At 40.3% G+C, this 21,501-nt stretch overlaps 1 protein-coding gene across 1 annotated transcript; it reads left to right on the top strand.

The window, feature by feature from the left end:
- Positions 1 to 374: 374 nt before the first annotated feature.
- Positions 375 to 21,482, top strand: LOC110880641. The gene is made up of 10 exons (XM_022129122.2): positions 375 to 500; positions 10,522 to 10,540; positions 19,351 to 19,395; positions 19,482 to 19,628; positions 19,732 to 20,153; positions 20,352 to 20,510; positions 20,649 to 20,726; positions 20,844 to 20,924; positions 21,026 to 21,220; positions 21,309 to 21,482. Exons 1-10 carry the CDS (start codon positions 375 to 377, stop codon positions 21,414 to 21,416), a joined length of 1,380 nt encoding a protein of 459 aa, XP_021984814.2. The 3' UTR covers positions 21,417 to 21,482.
- The last annotated feature ends 19 nt before the right edge of the window (positions 21,483 to 21,501 follow it).

Genomic DNA, 21,501 nt, shown 5'->3' with positions numbered 1-21,501 from the left:
TATTTTATATTTCGGATCCAATATAATGTTCGTATCTCTCTCCAAACCCTATTCATTTCATTCGGCCGCTCTTGCATTCTTCAAACCCTAATCTTCTTCATCTTCAACCCCCCAAAAGCACAAACCTGGTGAAAACCAAACCCCGCAAGACCAAAATTCAAACACTCATCTTCCTTCGTTCACCTTCTCACTCTCTCTCTCTCTCGCAAAGAGGGAAGAGGACTCAAACCGTATACACAAATCTAAGAACGAGTTAACCAGGTACGTAAATCTTTTGTTGGTTCTCCTTTTCTTCCCTGTTTCTCTTCCATTTCTTGCTTTCGTCAACTCAAGGTCATTTTTTGACATTTTCGGTTGGTTTGGTGTAGATGAAGATGGGGGTGAGGAAGATGAAGATGACATTACTTTGCAGATCTGAGTCTTTTACATTCAAATCTTATGGGTTTGCGTTCAGATCTGACTGCTTCTACAGTTTCACGTTTCATCTGACTGCTTCTACAGTCTTGTGACAACCCGAACTTCTAAGGTTAGTAGAGTCTAATCTAGTCAGTTTACTTTCCCGCTATCTACTATTCCCTTTCATTGTGTTGGTATAATCTCGCTAAGTTTATGGTTGCACGTAAGATAATCTCCCACAAATTTTGGGCCGCACCTTTAGTGGATTAAACTAGACAAACTAAACAAGTCATACGGCCCTATATGATCAAGTCCGACCTATAGAATGATGTTCATGGCCCAAACGTAGCATAGATTAACAAGTGTGCAACTGGGCCGCAGCCTATTCACGCCAAAGTAGGGTTACATCTCATTTATATTACTATTTATATTACTGACTTGCACCCGACCTATTATTAAAAACCCCAATCATCACATCACAAAACCCCATTCACCCATTGTGCTTGGCGGCGGCATACCCCTGTGTGAAGATAATAGTGACCAGCAATCTCTACTTGTTGACTTTCTTGATTGTGAGGTATTATTTAATTATGATAAATATGATATCACTTATATGATGAATATGATAATAATTGCTTGGAAAGGATTGTCAGTATAATCATGTGAGGGTGTTAGTAGTGGAGTGTATCCATGCATGTGACTTATACAAACAATATATGTGATTTTTATGGTCCAATCGATATATGTGATTTATATGTAGTGGGCGGCATATGGTTGTTCAATTGTTGATGTCATTTTGCTTAGATCACATGTGTATGATATAGATTATCAAGGTCATTCAAGGTGATGGGATGTATGTGTCAGTACATGTGAGTAAATGAATTGGAATGATAAAATAAGACATTAATTTTGATTGGACCTCACATATGCAAGACATGATGGCACCGATTACTTTATGTGTGAAATTTAAGTATGTATAGCAAGGAATTGTAATATTGTGGCTGTCATGGTGTCGTGTGTATTCGGTCATAGGATGGGATTGGTGGGATTATCGGCTTGATGTAATTGGGGCAGGGGGGCGGCGTATCATTATTTTTTTTTTATGTGTGTGTTGTTGTATGAGATGCCGTATGCTTAAGTAGAATATTTGTCCTACAAGTCATTGAACACATGCTTACCTTACTGTTGGGCCGGACCTTTTGGGCTACTTGGTTATGCAAGTAATGAAATGGATTATTAGGTTGTTGATTATTGTATCTGATTGTAATACGAAGTGGTACATGACCCAAATGAACAAGTATATTAACGTGATAATGTTATGATTGTTACAACTTAGATTAGGGTGTTGATGACGACCGATGTTACGACAAATTAAAGGAGCCGCACCGGGCCAAGTGTGGCGGCCCATTGAGCATGCGGGTGAGAAAGTCTCAACCCGTGAAGTTATATACAAATGGTGAAAGGATGTGATATAAATTCTATGTGACTCATATGTTTAGTTTATGAAATGGTTAGGATGTATGCTATGACTAAATGTGTTACATGATCGACTATTGCTTGTGGCATGACGTTATGTGCATATATTACATGACTGTAACTTGTGATGAAGTACGTGATTAGATGCGAATACTAAACTCATTGTTGCTGGTAAACCATGATAGGACGCATCTAACCAACTGTTTAACAAGTAACATAACCTACCGAGCACTCTAAGGTGAGTTCACTACATTCGAGCATGCGTCCCAGTGGTTGGGGACAGTCAGTGGGTATCCCATGGGGGGATAAGTCTTTGGGTAAAAACGGGTATATTGGTTAATATTCTCACCTATCATCTTTTGTAAGTCCCTCATCGGGTATTAGTTAGTAGCGCTACTTAGGTTTGGCACCCTCACACCGCTCCTGTAGAGGACGGAGGTGAACTAATGACCCAGTCTGGCCCAGTACTGGATAGGAGTACGTGGGAAGGGCAGTCGTGTATTACAGGAGCCGTCATTGTTCGGAAATGAGATATTAACAATATTACTTGTAATGGTTGTTGAACGGTTTTACATACAACGGGTAACAAACATTTTCTAAAACTGTGAACTCGCCAGCTTTGTCTGATACGTGTGTTACATGCTCGCAGGTCCTTAGGTACTTGGAACGCAGGAACTTGTTGGCTGGAGGGCAGGAGTGGTCATGGTCATGCTGAGGACATATATATCAAACATTTATTTATTATGGACGTCTTGAATTACTTTATGAATTACTTACGCTTCCGCTAAATTTGTGGTTTTGGTTAACTTATGTTGGGATTCAATATTATTAAATAAGGGCATTTTATTTCAAACTTGTGATTCAATGTAATTGGTGGCTCATTACTAGTCGTCACACGCCTAACAGGGATACTCCCTAGGTGGTAATTTGGGGGTGTGACAGTTTGGTATCAGAGCCGCTGGTTATAGTGAATTTGGTTTTAAAACTGATTTATAAAACCAGACTATAACTGAACTGATACGACATTGACCATGACACTCAGCTCCAGGCAGCAAGGTTCGTCTCCTGTTTACTGTTACATAGCATAGTTAGTACATACTTATGATTAGTGTCACACTCGAACGTACACTTGATATTGCAAACACGAATTACTATGCTATCTGTTTATACCACGTGTTTTAAGAATGGGACTCTACTTGGACTTACATGCTCTATGTCGTGATGTCGTCGTTCGTACTGCATGAATTTGGGGAAACCTTTTTAACAGGAGTAGGGAGGAACTGAGATAAGCATGCAAATCACGTTATTATTATGGGTGCACACATAATAACAACGTGGGGTGCATGTGAGTCCCAGTAAGTCTCGACTAGTGTGAAAAAGGAATCCCACGTTGTTAGTCAATCTTGTGTTAGGACCTCGAAAACTGTGAATACTATAGTAATACTTGACATCTGCTTGAAATGGTCTGTTAAATCGTTCCTTCTTCCCATAATTGTAGAATCATGAACGGACGTGGTGGAGGTCGTCGTGGTGGACGTAATGGAGGCCGCGGTGGTGGGCGTGGCGAAATTCATATGACCCAAGCTGAGCTAGAAGCATTACTCAACGCTCAGGTGGCTGCAGCCTTGGCAGCCTATCAGGCCGGTATGATACGTACCCGACATTCCTTTCCTTTGAATCGTAAACTTGATGTCTTACTTGTTGGTTTATTTTCCCTCGTTAATAGGTCAGCCGGCGCCACAAAACCAGCCTCACCCACCGGTCTGCACTTTTAAAACTTTCATGGATTGCAAGCCACAGACCTTCAGTGGCACTGAAGGGGCTGTGGGACTTATACGCTGGTTCGAAAAGGCGGAGTCAGTGTTTGCGATATGTAACTGCCCAGTTGGGGATAGGGTAAAGTTTGCAGCAGGCACGCTTCAGGATGGTGCCTTGACCTGGTGGAATGCCCAGGTCCAACTGCTAGGTATTGAGGCGGCGAACGCCACTACGTGGGATGATTTTAAAGAACTGATGAGGGAGGAATACTGTCCTCGAGATGAAATAGCGAAGTTAGAGAATGAGTACTATCATCTGACAATGGTGGGGTCTGAAATCGAGGCGTATGTGAAGCGGTCATATGAGTTAGCTGATTTGTGTCCAAACTTGTCCCGACCCATGCCACGAAGAATCGAATTGTTTATTAAGGGGTTACCTCCACGAGTGAAGGGCTTGGTCACTGCCGCAAACCTCAACAACCTGACCCAGATCGTTCGTTTGGCGCATAAAATCACTGATCAGGAGGTGGAGAGCGGGGATCTACCACCGCGTATTTCTACTACCACTACTACTACTACCGCTACTACAGCTACTACCCCTGCCATAGACAGCAAGCGTAAGTGGAACGATACCGACAAGGGGTCCAACTCTGCACAGCCTCAGAAGAAGACGGATACTGGCAGCACCCGCAGTTCCAGTCAGACAACATCAGTGAATCAGAACTCGGGTAACAGATCAGGGCAGGGATCATACGCAGGGAAGCTACCCTTGTGCAGCAAGTGTAACTATCATCACAAGGGACAGTGTGCTCGTGTTTGTCATCGATGTAATCGACCAGGGCATATGGCTAGGGATTGTAGGGCCACTTTTCCAGCTCAGCAGCAGTCATCACAGCAGTCGGGTAGACAACAGACTCAGCAGAACCAGGGTACTCAGAAGGGGTGTTTTCAGTGTGGGGCTGAGGGGCACTTCAAGCGAGACTGCCCTCAGTTGAAGCAGAACACAGGGGGTAGTAACGGGAACAACAATGCGGGTAATGTCGCGCGTGGGCGCGGGTTTGTGTTGGGAGCTGGTGAAGCACGGAACGACGGCAACGTAGTTACTGGTACGTTTTCAGTGAATGGTGTTATTGCTTCTATTTTATTTGATTCCGGTGCCGACTGGAGTTACGTGTCTTTGGAGTTCAGTTCTCAGTTAGGGCTAAGTCCTACACTTCTCGTAATGAAACACATAGTAGAAATCGCAAATGGTAAAACTATCGAAGCTACACATGTTCTACTTGGGTGTAAAATCGATCTTCTGGGTCAAGTATTCGACATTGACTTAATACCTATTACTCTTGGAAGCTTCGATGTGATCGTTGGAATGGATTGGTTGTCCAAGTATCAAGCGGAGATTCTCTGTAAGGAGAAGATCATACGTGTCCCCCTTCCTGGTGGGGAATTTTTATCAGTTCAGGGTCATCGTAGTGGGACCCCGGTTAGCATTGTTTCAGCAATGAAGGCTCAGAAGTATCTGCGTAAGGGTTATCCTGCAATTTTTGCTCTTGTCACTGATTCACAGTCAGATGAAAGGAAGATTGAAAATCTCCCAGTCGTTCGTGAGTATCCTGATGTATTCCCTGAGGAACTCCCTGGTTTGCCTCCACATCGTCAGGTGGAATTTCAGATCGACCTCGCCCCAGCGGCAGCCCCGGTTGCTCGTGCTCCTTATCGTCTTGCGCCAGGGGAGTTACAGGAATTGTCAAACCAACTCCAAGAGCTGTTGGATAGAGGTTTCATCCGACCTAGCTCTTCTCCTTGGGGAGCCCCAGTTCTATTTGTAAAGAAGAAGGATGGGTCTTTCCGGATGTGTGTAGATTATCGCGAGCTCAACAAGGTGACGGTTAAAAACCGTTATCCTTTACCTCGTATTGACGACTTGTTTGACCAGCTGCAAGGGTCAAGTTTCTACTCCAAGATCGACTTAAGGTCGGGTTATCATCAGGTGTGAGTCAGAGAAGAAGACGTTCCCAAAACAGCGTTTCGAACGCGGTATGGTCACTACGAATTCTTGGTTATGCCATTCGGGTTAACCAACGCACCAGCGGTCTTCATGGATCTCATGAACCGCGTGTGCAAGCCATACCTTGATGACTTCGTTATCGTTTTTATCGACGACATTCTAATTTATTCTAAGAGCAAGGAAGATCATGAGCGGCATCTGCGCCTCATTCTAGAACTCCTGAGGAGAGAGCAACTGTATGCAAAATTTTCAAAGTGTGATTTTTGGATACGGGAGGTGCATTTTCTGGGGCATATAGTTAACGAATTGGGCATACATGTGGATCCTGCCAAGATCGATGCCATTAGAAATTGGGCGGCACCAAAGAATCCTTCGGAGGTGCGGCAATTTCTCGGTCTAGCAGGGTACTATCGTCGTTTTATTCAGAATTTCTCGAAGATTGCTCAGCCACTCACCTCATTAACACAGAAGAAGGTCGTCTACTCATGGGGAACGAAACAGGAGGATGCATTCCAACTTCTGAAACAGAAATTATGCAGCGCGCCGATTCTATCTCTACCAGATGGTACCGAGGATTTTGTGGTTTATTGTGATGCTTCGATTCAGGGTCTCGGTTGCGTGTTGATGCAACGCGAGAAGGTGATAGCTTATGCTTCTCGTCAACTGAAAGTACACGAGAAAAACTACACGACACATGACTTGGAGCTAGGGGCAGTGGTCTTTGCACTAAAGATTTGGAGGCATTATCTCTACGGCACGAAATGCACCATCTATACCGACCACAAGAGCCTTCAGCATATCTTCGATCAGAAAGAGTTGAATATGCGTCAGCGTCGCTGGGTGGAGTTGTTCAATGATTATGAGTGTGCCATCAAGTATCACCCGGGTAAAGCTAACGTCGTAGCGGATGCTCTTAGCCGCAAGGAACCGAAACCGAAGCGTATTCGTGCCCTGCAGCTTACTATTCACTCCGATCTACCTGCTCGGATCCGTACGGCTCAGATTGAGGCATTAAAGGAAGAAAATATCGAGGCTGAAGGATTACGAGGTCTGCATAAAAAGAGGTTCGAGCAACGGTCTGACGGTATCTACTACTTCATGGAACGAATATGGGTTCCTTCATTCGGAGATCTTCGAGAACTTGTGATGGACGAAGCACACAAGTCACGATATTCTATTCACCCAGGGTCCGATAAGATGTATCAGGACCTCAAGGTTTTGTATTGGTGGCCGAATATGAAAGCCCTCATCGCAACATACGTGAGTAAGTGCTTGACTTGTGCTAGGGTCAAAGCAGAGTACCAGAAACCTTCGGGTCTACTTCAGCAGCCGGAGATACCCATGTGGAAATGGGAACAGATCGCTATGGATTTTGTTACGGGGTTACCGAGAACACAGGCTGGAAACGATACTATATGGGTGATTGTCGACCGTCTCACAAAGTCAGCACACTTCTTAGCGATCAAGGAGACAGATAAATATTCGCAGCTCGCAGCGGTGTACCTTAAAGAGGTGGTTTCTAGGCACGGAGTGCCGACTTCTATTATTTCTGATCGAGATCCTCGTTTCACTTCGGAGTTATGGCAGGCTACGCATAAATCGTTCGGCTCACGTCTCGATATGAGTACAGCCTATCACCCACAAACGGATGGTCAGAGTGAACGCACCATTCAGACGCTAGAGGATATGTTACGGGCATGCGTTATTGATTTTGGAAAGGGGTGGGAGAAGCATTTGCCGTTGGTCGAGTTTTCCTACAATAACAGTTACCACACCAGTATCAAGGCGGCACCATTTGAGGCACTGTACGGGAGGAAGTGTCGTTCACCTCTTTGCTGGGCTGAAGTGGGTGATAGTCAGATCACGGGTCCTGAGATAGTACTCGAAACTTCAGAAAAGATCGTGAAAATCAGAGAACGTATGGCAGCTGCTCGTGATCGTCAGAAAGCCTATGCAGACAAACGTGCCAAGGAGGTAGTGTTTGAAGTGAATGACCGAGTCATGTTGAAAGTCTCACCGTGGAAAGGGGTTGTGCGCTTTGGGAAACGTGGCAAGCTGAATCCACGATATGTTGGGCCGTTTAAGGTTCTGGAGCGTATTGGCAAGGTAGCTTATAGATTGGAGTTACCTACTGAGCTGGGTAATGTTCACGATGTATTTCATGTGTCGCAGTTGAAGAAGTGTTATGCTGACGACCCATTAACAGTACCTTTTCAAGAATTAAAGATCGACGACAAGCTACAGTTTGTGGAAGAACCCGTCGAGATTATGGACCGTGAGGTCAAAGTGCGCAAACACAGTCGTATTCCTATTGTGAGGGTTCGCTGGAACTCAAGACGTGGACCGGAGTTCACGTGGGAGCGCGAGGATCAGATGAAACTAAAGTACCCTCACCTTTTTCCCAAAGACAAGGCAGAGTCTAGCAAAACTGGTGAATCTCGGGACGAGATTCCCTTTCAAGTTGGGGATGATGTAACACTTGAACAAAATCCACAGCAGTCATGAATTCTCGCTCCATCCCTTCGTCGTGCTTACTTGTCAAATTTCGGGACGAAATTTCTTTCAAGTTGGGGATGATGTGACAACCCGAACTTCTAAGGTTAGTAGAGTCTAATCTAGTCAGTTTACTTTCCCGCTATCTACTATTCCCTTTCATTGTGTTGGTATAATCTCGCTAAGTTTATGGTTGCACGTAAGATAATCTCCCACAAATTTTGGGCCGCACCTTTAGTGGATTAAACTAGACAAACTAAACAAGTCATACGGCCCTATATGATCAAGTCCGACCTATAGAATGATGTTCATGGCCCAAACGTAGCATAGATTAACAAGTGTGCAACTGGGCCGCAGCCTATTCACGCCAAAGTAGGGTTACATCTCATTTATATTACTATTTATATTACTGACTTGCACCCGACCTATTATTAAAAACCCCAATCATCACATCACAAAACCCCATTCACCCATTGTGCTTGGCGGCGGCATACCCCTGTGTGAAGATAATAGTGACCAGCAATCTCTACTTGTTGACTTTCTTGATTGTGAGGTATTATTTAATTATGATAAATATGATATCACTTATATGATGAATATGATAATAATTGCTTGGAAAGGATTGTCAGTATAATCATGTGAGGGTGTTAGTAGTGGAGTGTATCCATGCATGTGACTTATACAAACAATATATGTGATTTTTATGGTCCAATCGATATATGTGATTTATATGTAGTGGGCGGCATATGGTTGTTCAATTGTTGATGTCATTTTGCTTAGATCACATGTGTATGATATAGATTATCAAGGTCATTCAAGGTGATGGGATGTATGTGTCAGTACATGTGAGTAAATGAATTGGAATGATAAAATAAGACATTAATTTTGATTGGACCTCACATATGCAAGACATGATGGCACCGATTACTTTATGTGTGAAATTTAAGTATGTATAGCAAGGAATTGTAATATTGTGGCTGTCATGGTGTTGTGTGTATTCGGTCATAGGATGGGATTGGTGGGATTATCGGCTTGATGTAATTGGGGCAGGGGGCGGCGTATCATTATTTTTTTTTTTATGTGTGTGTTGTTGTATGAGATGCCGTATGCTTAAGTAGAATATTTGTCCTACAAGTCATTGAACACATGCTTACCTTACTGTTGGGCCGGACCTTTTGGGCTACTTGGTTATGCAAGTAATGAAATGGATTATTAGGTTGTTGATTATTGTATCTGATTGTAATACGAAGTGGTACATGACCCAAATGAACAAGTATATTAACGTGATAATGTTATGATTGTTACAACTTAGATTAGGGTGTTGATGACGACCGATGTTACGACAAATTAAAGGAGCCGCACCGGGCCAAGTGTGGCGGCCCATTGAGCATGCGGGTGAGAAAGTCTCAACCCGTGAAGTTATATACAAATGGTGAAAGGATGTGATATAAATTCTATGTGACTCATATGTTTAGTTTATGAAATGGTTAGGATGTATGCTATGACTAAATGTGTTACATGATCGACTATTGCTTGTGGCATGACGTTATGTGCATATATTACATGACTGTAACTTGTGATGAAGTACGTGATTAGATGCGAATACTAAACTCATTGTTGCTGGTAAACCATGATAGGACGCATCTAACCAACTGTTTAACAAGTAACATAACCTACCGAGCACTCTAAGGTGAGTTCACTACATTCGAGCATGCGTCCCAGTGGTTGGGGACAGTCAGTGGGTATCCCATGGGGGGATAAGTCTTTGGGTAAAAACGGGTATATTGGTTAATATTCTCACCTATCATCTTTTGTAAGTCCCTCATCGGGTATTAGTTAGTAGCGCTACTTAGGTTTGGCACCCTCACACCGCTCCTGTAGAGGACGGAGGTGAACTAATGACCCAGTCTGGCCCAGTACTGGATAGGAGTACGTGGGAAGGGCAGTTGTGTATTACAGGAGCCGTCATTGTTCGGAAATGAGATATTAACAATATTACTTGTAATGGTTGTTGAACGGTTTTACATACAACGGGTAACAAACATTTTCTAAAACTGTGAACTCGCCAGCTTTGTCTGATACGTGTGTTACATGCTCGCAGGTCCTTAGGTACTTGGAACGCAGGAACTTGTTGGCTGGAGGGCAGGAGTGGTCATGGTCATGCTGAGGACATATATATCAAACATTTATTTATTATGGACGTCTTGAATTACTTTATGAATTACTTACGCTTCCGCTAAATTTGTGGTTTTGGTTAACTTATGTTGGGATTCAATATTATTAAATAAGGGCATTTTATTTCAAACTTGTGATTCAATGTAATTGGTGGCTCATTACTAGTCGTCACACGCCTAACAGGGATACTCCCTAGGTGGTAATTTGGGGGTGTGACAAGTCTGCTTTGTGGTAGCAGGTTTATCTAGATCTGGATCTGAATCGATTTAATTTTTTTATTTGTAGAAGTTGTTTTTACACGTTTTTATGTGTGAAAATTGTAAACCCCATTATGGGTTTGGATCTTTTTGATCTAATTTCAAATGGGGTTTGTGATTCTTGGGTGAAAGATTACTAGATTAGGGTTTAGTTGGTGATTGGTGTGTAGATTGTTGATTATTTGTTGGGGGGTTTTGTGGATCATATAGTTAGTTATGATTTTGCTGTGAATTTGAGTAATTATTGCTTGTTATCTTAATGAGAATTTAAATTAAAAATCAGTTTTTTTAATTAAAAAAAAAAAAGAAAGGCTTAAAAGAAAGATCAGTTCCCTACTACTTTTCATTATCTTTTTAACTTTCCTCTTTTTCTTCATGTAAATTCAAATATTTTTGCGGATGATTGTGTCTGTAAGCATTCTATGCTTCATTGTTGTCTGATTAATGATTATCATCATAAGTGGTGTTGACTATTATTGATTTGATTGTTTTAATGTTCTTTAGTTTTATATGCAAGTACTTGATACAGTTATGTTTTAGGTTTAAACTCTGTACCCTGTTTGGACCATCTGTTAAGTATTAACAGTCTTAGTCAATAGATATTAAAAACTTAGGGATTGTTTGGATGTGCTTTTTGAATCTGTTTATTGCTGTTTGGATGATGATGATAGGCAATTATGTTGATTAAAGCCGAAGATCGTAATTAGTTAACATCAATTTATGTGATTAAGTTTGACTTGAACATGTATGTTGTGACAACCCGAACTTTCAAGGTCGGTAACGTTCCATCTTTTCCTTTCTCAAATATGTTAAAACATTCTATTTTAATAACCGTTGTTGATTTAATTGAGTTGTCGGCCATTGTTGTGTTTATTGATATGATAAATGGTTATCATGTGATAGTTATAAATGTCTAGTAGGCTAAATCAGTTTGTCAGAACCACTATCTTGGTCCAATAGAAGGACAATAGGATTAATGTTGGTCAAATAGCAACATGAAAGCTATATACAATTGTCGGCCATAGTGGATATTTTAATAATGATTTTTGTGAGTAAACCAAACAGTAGGTTAGTAAATCTAGATCACTTATCATATGGTTGTGTTACTTGAGCCGATTCCGAGCCCAATTCAGCACTTGTCCTAAGTTAATCTCGGCAGCCTTTTGTTGGGCTTAAGCCCATTACCTAGACGAAACATTGAATGGGTCACCGCCCTAACTACCTATTAGATTTTATATATCCATGTATACGTGAATTAGATATGCTTAGGCTTTTAATAAACCCTACCCCCTCACCTCTGGTTCTTTGATCGCACGAACTCAGTAGACCCCCCTCTCGTTTCAACATACTCTCTTCATCTTCACACTCATTGGTTAGTATGTCAATCTTGATTTTTAATTCAAGCTTTATGGTTGTTTTTAACTGTGTTTATATGAATGATTTATGTGAGCATATGAGGAGTTATAAGGATGATCTAGGATCATGCTAGAACTGGATATGAATGTTGTTTAGGATTGAATGGTTATAAATTCACATGCATGATGACTTATAGGTAGTCATGTAAAAACAATAACGGTGCCGATGATTGTTCGTGATATACCAACACTGAATGATTATATTGTTGATTTAGTTGGATATTTATTTGTGATTATTTGATTAAACATGATTTCCGTTCCATTTAGAAGTATTGCTAGATATTCCTGTTATCAAATAATGAAGGTGAATTAGGGGGGGATTATTGTAAGTTATGGTGTTAGGTGGCATGAGTATGGTATGATTAAAGGCATGTGTTATCATCATCTTGGCTGTTATATGTGGACCGAATTATAATACTTGGATACTTATGGGTGCTTGTTATTACTTGTGCATGCAACAAATAAATAACTCCTAATAAGAATTGATTTAACAGAAGTTCAACGGTCCAATGGAATTGGAATTAAGTGGTTGATAACCTTGTGTAAGGAAATTGGCGGCCATGTGGGTGGTGGTAGTCTCAATCTAGTGAACCATGTGCATACCTTAATTATGTGTCAGTATAGTGAAGGGTAGAAATAGGGTGATGATTATGATGATTTAATATTATTTTCTTTATGTGAAGTATTGATAATGGATACATATTTTTATGAACAAATGTGATATACACTGTAATCTAAAGGAACGAATTATCTTGATGACTATTTGAGGATTTAGGGAAATAATGTTTATGTACTTCAAATATTGAATGATTATTTCATCTATTGGTCTCGGTCAACAGTAGGTTAGACATACGCATGAAACATGTGGATTAGGGGAGTTGATTGGTGGGCCGAAGTGTTAAGGTATATGGGCCGACATTAAACGGGTTAGGTGCTTGGGCTGGACTTTATGTGGTTTTGATGCAAGATATTTGTAACCAAAATGATCATAAGATGTTATGAGTTATCGATATTATGAGCATATGCAATGTAAATGGTAATTGAGCTGTTAATGTGTGACATTATGGTATATGGATTTGTGATGTGAAGGTGTATATAACTTGAATACTCGTTATAACTCGTGTGATGATATGTGACAAACTTGTTCGTTACTTGCATAATAAAGATATGTGATTTACGTGTGTGTGTAACTGACTGGTACTGAAACCATACTAGGATTGGATTGATCAAACCGTGAACACATACTTTAATCTTACCGAGCAAAACAAAGGTGAGTTCATCTTTCTTGAGCATGCGTCCCAGTGGTTGGGACAGCCAGTGGGTATTCCTGGGAGGGATAAGTCTTTTGGGTAAAAACGGGAATGTTGGATAATATACTCTTCCTATCACCTTTAAAGTCCCTCCGTGTTGTTTGGTTACCTGGAAGGTAACATGGTATTAGTTAGTAGCGCTACTTAGGTTTGGCAACCTCACCCCGTTCCTGGGAGGACGGGTGTTGAACTAATGACCTAGTCATGACCAATGCTTTGATAGGAGCATTGGAGAAAGGGCAAAATAATCAGAAGCCGTCTTGTATTGGGGTATTATCAACATTGTTTTCAACATTACTTCGGGAATTAACTTCAATGGATTAACTACATACTTGGTAAACAACGTTTTCGTAAAACTATGAACTCACCAGCGTTGTCTGATACACTTGTTGCATGCTCGCAGGTTGTTAGGTTATATGGATTTGGAACTTGCTGTCTGAAGTAGCTGGAGTGGTTATGGGTCGTGCTGATTGGATACGAATGATGGGTTTATTAATTTCACACATTTAAACTGAAACAGTTGATTATGTTTTCTTTTATTTGCTTCCGCTGAACATGTTGGTTATCTTTTAAACTTATTGACAGTACTTTTCAGAATAATTGATGATTTTATTCAACATTATGAGTGGTTCAATATGATTAGTGGCTCGTTATTGGTTTGTCACACGCCTGACAGGGACACTCCCTAGGTGGTATTTTGGGGGTGTGACAGTTTGGTATCAGAGCCACTGGTTATAGTGAACTTGGTTTTAAAACGTTTTCATAAAACCAGACTATAACCGAACAGTACCGAAATCGACCATGACACTCAGCTCCAGACTGCAAGGTTCGTTTCTCATTTACTATTGCATAGTATATCTAGTGTACACTTATGTATAACATTACACGTGAATGCACACTTGGCACAACTGCATGAGCCCTTATATTACCAACCCCTGTTATGTGAACTGTTAGTGTGACGCTACCCTTCGACTATTGTGATTCTTGATCCTGTAAAACCTTTTGTTTGCTATTTGAATGTGGGGAACCTTTTAGCGCAAGTTAAGAGGCACTGAGATCAGCATGAAAATCGCCTTATTATTATGGGTGCACACATAATAATAACGTGAGGTGCATGTGAGTCCCAGTGAGGCTTAACGAGTGTGAAAAGGGTTCCGCTCGGCTAGTTGGTGTTATGTTAGAACTCAGCAGTCTATAGGAGTCATAGCAGTGATTGTCTCCTACTCGAACATGATCTTTTCACCCCTTTTTGAATCCTTATGAATCTCGATGCTATTGAGTATCACCTGATCACACATCTGAACGCCTAGCGAACTGTGTAGAATGTTAGGTGCTAGTATGAACGTCCCTAAGTTGGATAGCTTAGCGTCAAACGATTGGACGATACTTTCCTCACTTATCTTTGTTTGCTGGAACTTAGCGTGTTGACGCCTTAGATCCCGAAGTGCGATCACTTCTACAACACTCTCGCGACATACCGTGTATTACTCAGTCAACTTGCAAGGACGATGGATAAGAGGGTAAACGTAGTACCTTACCGACTTCAGCATTTGAACGACCCTAGTTACCGACAACGAACAATAGCGATTTGACCCCAATCGAATCCTTAACTCTAGCCAGAGACTCATGGGAGTCGACTCTTACGAACCAATCAGGACAAAATCGATGACGATTGACTGTAGAGCGGACTGTGTAACCGCCCGCACCATGAGTAGCGTCTTAAGACGTGGCACGGAATACGAAAAGATGTACCCTGTTGGTGAAATGTCACAGGACCCCATTACAAGCAGCGACATTAAGGGCAACAAGCACGGCGACATTGAAGCGCTCGTAATCGTAGCTTACAGTATGAGGACGAAGGTGCCTACGGCATGGATTGGCAGTTGTTAAATCAAGACGACACATAACCAAAGGAACGACGACGGTACTGGAAATTCTCGTAGCGAAAACAACAAACATTGGGAACGATGCTCATGGAAGGACATTTAGCATGGCATAGGCTATACCAGGCGTGATAGCAACACGATAGCTTGGATAGGATGCAAACTCGATCTCATGGGTCAAGTGTTCGACATTGACCTACTTCCCAATACTCTTGTAAGTTTTGACGTGGTCGTTGACATGGATTTGGTTATCTATGCATCAAGCGGAAATTCTCTGTAAAGAGAAAATCGTGCGTATCCCTCTCCCCAGTGGGGAATCCTTATCAGTTTGAGATCATCGTAATGGTGCCATTGTTGGCATCGTCTCAATCGTGAAAGCCCAGAAGTGTCTACGGAAGGGCTACTCTACTATACTAGCTCTTGTCACCGATTCGCCACTTTAAGAAAGGAAGATAGAGTATCTTCCAGTTATTCGTGAATTTTCTGACGTGTCTTCTGAATAGTTACCTAGTTTGCTTCCACATCGTTAGGTGGAATTTCAGAATTGACCCTAGGCAAATCCTGATTTCCTTCTGGGATACAGCAATCCCTTGGATTCGCTGGACACTATCACAGATTCATCACGGGATTTTCGAAGATTGCGTAGCCTTAACCTCGTTAGCACTGCGGGGAGCGGTGAACTCTTGGGAATCAAATTAGGAGGACGTCTTCTCAGCTTTCTCAGCTTAGGGAAATGGGGTAGGCGAAGCACATGGGCCTCGATATCCTATTCACCTGAGTTTTGATAGGATGCATTGAAACCTGAAGACCATATGTGGGTGACCGGGCCTGAAGGCCCAGATATCCACGCATGGGAACGAAGTTTGACATGTGGGAAAGTCAAGGTAGGATATTAGCAACCAGAAACACATATATGGAAATGAGAACCTAGTCACAGATCCAAGATTTGTACTTGAACCCCTTGGGAAGCTGTTAAGCTTAAGAAATAGTGGAAATTCGCGGTGGGAGAACACAAAGATCAAGTGAAGCTCTGTTATCCCTGATTGTTCAAACGATGGGACCGACTTTCGATATTATTAGCGAATTTCGGGACGAAATTCCCTTTCAAGTTGGGGATGATGTAACACCCAACTGACCTCGCAACCCTGTTTTACAATTTGGTTTACGTGGTGTCTGTGCAGTTATCTGGATGCCTAGTGATTGCGTGTAATGCTTGACTATTATTTGTGATTATTATTTGTGTAGTATTACATATAATTTAACTAGAGTTCCTATCGCTTCACTTTTTCGTGCTTACTTATCAAATTTCGGGACGAAATTTCTTTCAAGTTGGGGATGATGTGACAACCCGAACTTTCAAGGTCGGTAACGTTCCATCTTTTCCTTTCTCAAATATGTTAAAACATTCTATTTTAATAACCGTTGTTGATTTAATTGAGTTGTCGGCCATTGTTGTGTTTATTGATATGATAAATGGTTATCATGTGATAGTTATAAATGTCTAGTAGGCTAAATCAGTTTGTCAGAACCACTATCTTGGTCCAATAGAAGGACAATAGGATTAATGTTGGTCAAATAGTAACATGAAAGCTATATACAATTGTCGGCCATAGTGGATATTTTAATAATGATTTTTGTGAGTAAACCAAACAGTAGGTTAGTAAATCTAGATCACTTATCATATGGTTGTGTTACTTGAGCCGATTCCGAGCCCAATTCAGCACTTGTCCTAAGTTAATCTCGGCAGCCTTTTGTTGGGCTTAAGCCCATTACCTAGACGAAACATTGAATGGGTCACCGCCCTAACTACCTATTAGATTTTATATATCCATGTATACGTGAATTAGATATGCTTAGGCTTTTAATAAACCCTACCCCCTCACCTCTGGTTCTTTGATCGCACGAACTCAGTAGACCCCCCTCTCGTTTCAACATACTCTCTTCATCTTCACACTCATTGGTTAGTATGTCAATCTTGATTTTTAATTCAAGCTTTATGGTTGTTTTTAACTGTGTTTATATGAATGATTTATGTGAGCATATGAGGAGTTATAAGGATGATCTAGGATCATGCTAGAACTGGATATGAATGTTGTTTAGGATTGAATGGTTATAAATTCACATGCATGATGACTTATAGGTAGTCATGTAAAAACAATAACGGTGCCGATGATTGTTCGTGATATACCAACACTGAATGATTATATTGTTGATTTAGTTGGATATTTATTTGTGATTATTTGATTAAACATGATTTCCGTTCCATTTAGAAGTATTGCTAGATATTCCTGTTATCAAATAATGAAGGTGAATTAGGGGGGGATTATTGTAAGTTATGGTGTTAGGTGGCATGAGTATGGTATGATTAAAGGCATGTGTTATCATCATCTTGGCTGTTATATGTGGACCGAATTATAATACTTGGATACTTATGGGTGCTTGTTATTACTTGTGCATGCAACAAATAAATAACTCCTAATAAGAATTGATTTAACAGAAGTTCAACGGTCCAATGGAATTGGAATTAAGTGGTTGATAACCTTGTGTAAGGAAATTGGCGGCCATGTGGGTGGTGGTAGTCTCAATCTAGTGAACCATGTGCATACCTTAATTATGTGTCAGTATAGTGAAGGGTAGAAATAGGGTGATGATTATGATGATTTAATATTATTTTCTTTATGTGAAGTATTGATAATGGATACATATTTTTATGAACAAATGTGATATACACTGTAATCTAAAGGAACGAATTATCTTGATGACTATTTGAGGATTTAGGGAAATAATGTTTATGTACTTCAAATATTGAATGATTATTTCATCTATTGGTCTCGGTCAACAGTAGGTTAGACATACGCATGAAACATGTGGATTAGGGGAGTTGATTGGTGGGCCGAAGTGTTAAGGTATATGGGCCGACATTAAACGGGTTAGGTGCTTGGGCTGGACTTTATGTGGTTTTGATGCAAGATATTTGTAACCAAAATGATCATAAGATGTTATGAGTTATCGATATTATGAGCATATGCAATGTAAATGGTAATTGAGCTGTTAATGTGTGACATTATGGTATATGGATTTGTGATGTGAAGGTGTATATAACTTGAATACTCGTTATAACTCGTGTGATGATATGTGACAAACTTGTTCGTTACTTGCATAATAAAGATATGTGATTTACGTGTGTGTGTAACTGACTGGTACTGAAACCATACTAGGATTGGATTGATCAAACCGTGAACACATACTTTAATCTTACCGAGCAAAACAAAGGTGAGTTCATCTTTCTTGAGCATGCGTCCCAGTGGTTGGGACAGCCAGTGGGTATTCCTGGGAGGGATAAGTCTTTTGGGTAAAAACGGGAATGTTGGATAATATACTCTTCCTATCACCTTTAAAGTCCCTCCGTGTTGTTTGGTTACCTGGAAGGTAACATGGTATTAGTTAGTAGCGCTACTTAGGTTTGGCAACCTCACCCCGTTCCTGGGAGGACGGGTGTTGAACTAATGACCTAGTCATGACCAATGCTTTGATAGGAGCATTGGAGAAAGGGCAAAATAATCAGAAGCCGTCTTGTATTGGGGTATTATCAACATTGTTTTCAACATTACTTCGGGAATTAACTTCAATGGATTAACTACATACTTGGTAAACAACGTTTTCGTAAAACTATGAACTCACCAGCGTTGTCTGATACACTTGTTGCATGCTCGCAGGTTGTTAGGTTATATGGATTTGGAACTTGCTGTCTGAAGTAGCTGGAGTGGTTATGGGTCGTGCTGATTGGATACGAATGATGGGTTTATTAATTTCACACATTTAAACTGAAACAGTTGATTATGTTTTCTTTTATTTGCTTCCGCTGAACATGTTGGTTATCTTTTAAACTTATTGACAGTACTTTTCAGAATAATTGATGATTTTATTCAACATTATGAGTGGTTCAATATGATTAGTGGCTCGTTATTGGTTTGTCACACGCCTGACAGGGACACTCCCTAGGTGGTATTTTGGGGGTGTGACATATGTGAGCATGCCTGATAATCTTGATACAGTTTTCCTATGAAGTAAACCATTTGTATTCTTTTATCGTCATAACTAAAACCAATATGTAAATCAAAGCTCAATTTTTTTATTTATTGTTTGCATATATGCGTTTGACTGAAGCTTTCTTTTCTGACAGAAGTGTGTTCCGTAATGCATCATTCTTCACATCATTTTCCTTTTGGTAGGTTTGAAATTTACTTACTGTGCAATAACTCAAATCCATTAAAAATCCTTTATTTATTTATTTATTTATTTATTTTATGACAGACCCCTCGAAAATAACACCAATGAATTATTCGAAAGCCGTTGGAAACGGGGCAAAGGACATGTTAACAAGATCTGATAATTACAATGACGCTTCAAGTGACGCATCCCTTTTCTCAAGTTCATTACCAGTTTTTCCCCATGAGAAGTGTACGCTTTCAAATAAAATTCTTCTACTATTTGTTAAATTACCATCAAAATTTCTAATTGTTGCTAACAATTTCTTAACATTATTGATTGTTTTAAAATGCAGTGATATCGAATAATCAAGAGAACGATCTTCAATCTCTAGAAGACAATGGTTTGCTAGAAGATCTTGCAAATCACTCAATCGGAAACTTGTTACCTGATGAAGACGATCTTTTAGCTGGTGTAATTGATGGTATTGATGTCAACGCTTTAACTAACCGTGCAGACGAGTTAGAAGAGTATGATCTTTTCGGAAGTGGAGGTGGTATGGAACTTGAATCTGACATGGATAACTTGAATTTGGGCATTTCAAAGGTGAGCCTGGGCGATGGCGTCGTTGGTAATGGGTTGGCCCATTTTAGTCTTACAAATGGCGTGGGGACCGTTGCTGGAGAACACCCGTATGGAGAACATCCGTCAAGAACTTTATTTGTGCGTAATATTAATAGCAATGTCGAGGATTCAGAACTCAGAGCTTTGTTTGAGGTAGTTAATTCTACTACCATCTTGTTGAATTTATTAATATTGTTGTTTTTGATTTTCAATTACGGCAATAACGAAAAAAAATCCTCTTTTGTGTGTTCTAGACAAGAATCTAGGAAATTGTTGTCTCGTGTAGATTTCGTTTCGTATTTTTCATCATTTGTTGATTATTTACGACATGGTATTTTGTTTATCTTGTAGCAACATGGTGACATTAGAACATTATACACAGCATGTAAACATAGAGGTTTTGTGATGATATCGTACTACGATATTCGTGCTGCTCGAACTGCCATGCGTGCGTTACAGAATAAGCCACTAAGAAGAAGGAAGCTAGACATTCACTACTCAATTCCAAAGGTTCAAATTTGATTTTTATATCTTCCTTTTTTGTAACCGTCAATAGAAGTTAACGTAATTTAGTCGTTATAAAAACTGTTAATATCACTTTTATTACTTGTTTTAAAGTTTTAAACTTTAGTCGTTATGATCATTTAGGTTGGATTTGATTCTCTTTTCTTCGGCCGGATTGATTACCAAGATAAAGCTAAGCAAAAAGGGGATAAAAATCTCGAAGTTATTTGGCGGGCCTCCAAGCGTCTTGGTTCATCTTCACAGTTGTGTTTTAACTTCCGTTATTATTATCATTAGAATAAAAGAATTACTATCTAACGGTTTTATAAATCGTTACAGATTTTTGCAAGTGCTTTTCCACAAGAATATGCACCTCCACCTGGTGATTTCAACTTTGAAGTCAACAATGATTCCTCAATCGTACCATTCAAGACCAGGTCAAAGTAAGAACGCCTCTTCTTCTATATACCAGTGTAAAAGTTTATTTATTAATGCTTATTATGATTCCATGTTGTTTGTAGTCTATTGGCGTTGATCTTGACGGGGTCCGCAAGGATCATCAAGCTATCAAGGCCAAACTTAAGACACTCGAGACTGAAAAGGAGGCCATAAACAATGTGATTGCTTCTTTAGAGGAGGAATTGTGTGTAGTGATCGAGAAAAAGGACAAGGCCTATCACAAAATTAGTGAGCTGAGGAATAAACGTGAAGAAGAGGTATGTTAGTATTTTCATTTAAGGCTAGATTTTGTGTTTTAGAATTTAAAATGGATGTCATCAATTTTTTCGTTTTCTGTCTTTCCAAAATACTTGCTTTTACCAAAACCGCTCCCTCTTGAACGATGCAAGAAGGCTGGCTGCAAGTAAGGACGTTAATGCCCTTATAGAGCTTTCAACCTCAGAGGTTTGTTAAACACTCCAGTTGTCTGATTTCTAAATTTTATTAATATTGGGAAGCACATTAAACGCTTATATTCGCTTATTGAACTCAGGTCGAC

Source organism: Helianthus annuus, chromosome 10 (assembly GCF_002127325.2).
Source record: "Helianthus annuus cultivar XRQ/B chromosome 10, HanXRQr2.0-SUNRISE, whole genome shotgun sequence".
Lineage (NCBI taxonomy): Eukaryota > Viridiplantae > Streptophyta > Magnoliopsida > Asterales > Asteraceae > Helianthus > Helianthus annuus.
This window is presented reverse-complemented; position numbering and strand designations above follow the sequence as displayed.

Coding starts and splice junctions, on each gene's coding strand:
- LOC110880641 (XM_022129122.2), top strand. CDS start 375: ATGGGGGTGAGGAAGATGAAGATGACATTACTTTGCAGATCTGAGTCT. Junction 19,396..19,481: donor TTCACATCATTTTCCTTTTG/GTAGGTTTGAAA, acceptor ATTTTATGACAG/ACCCCTCGAAAATAACACCA. Junction 20,925..21,025: donor TCAACAATGATTCCTCAATC/GTACCATTCAAG, acceptor TGTTGTTTGTAG/TCTATTGGCGTTGATCTTGA.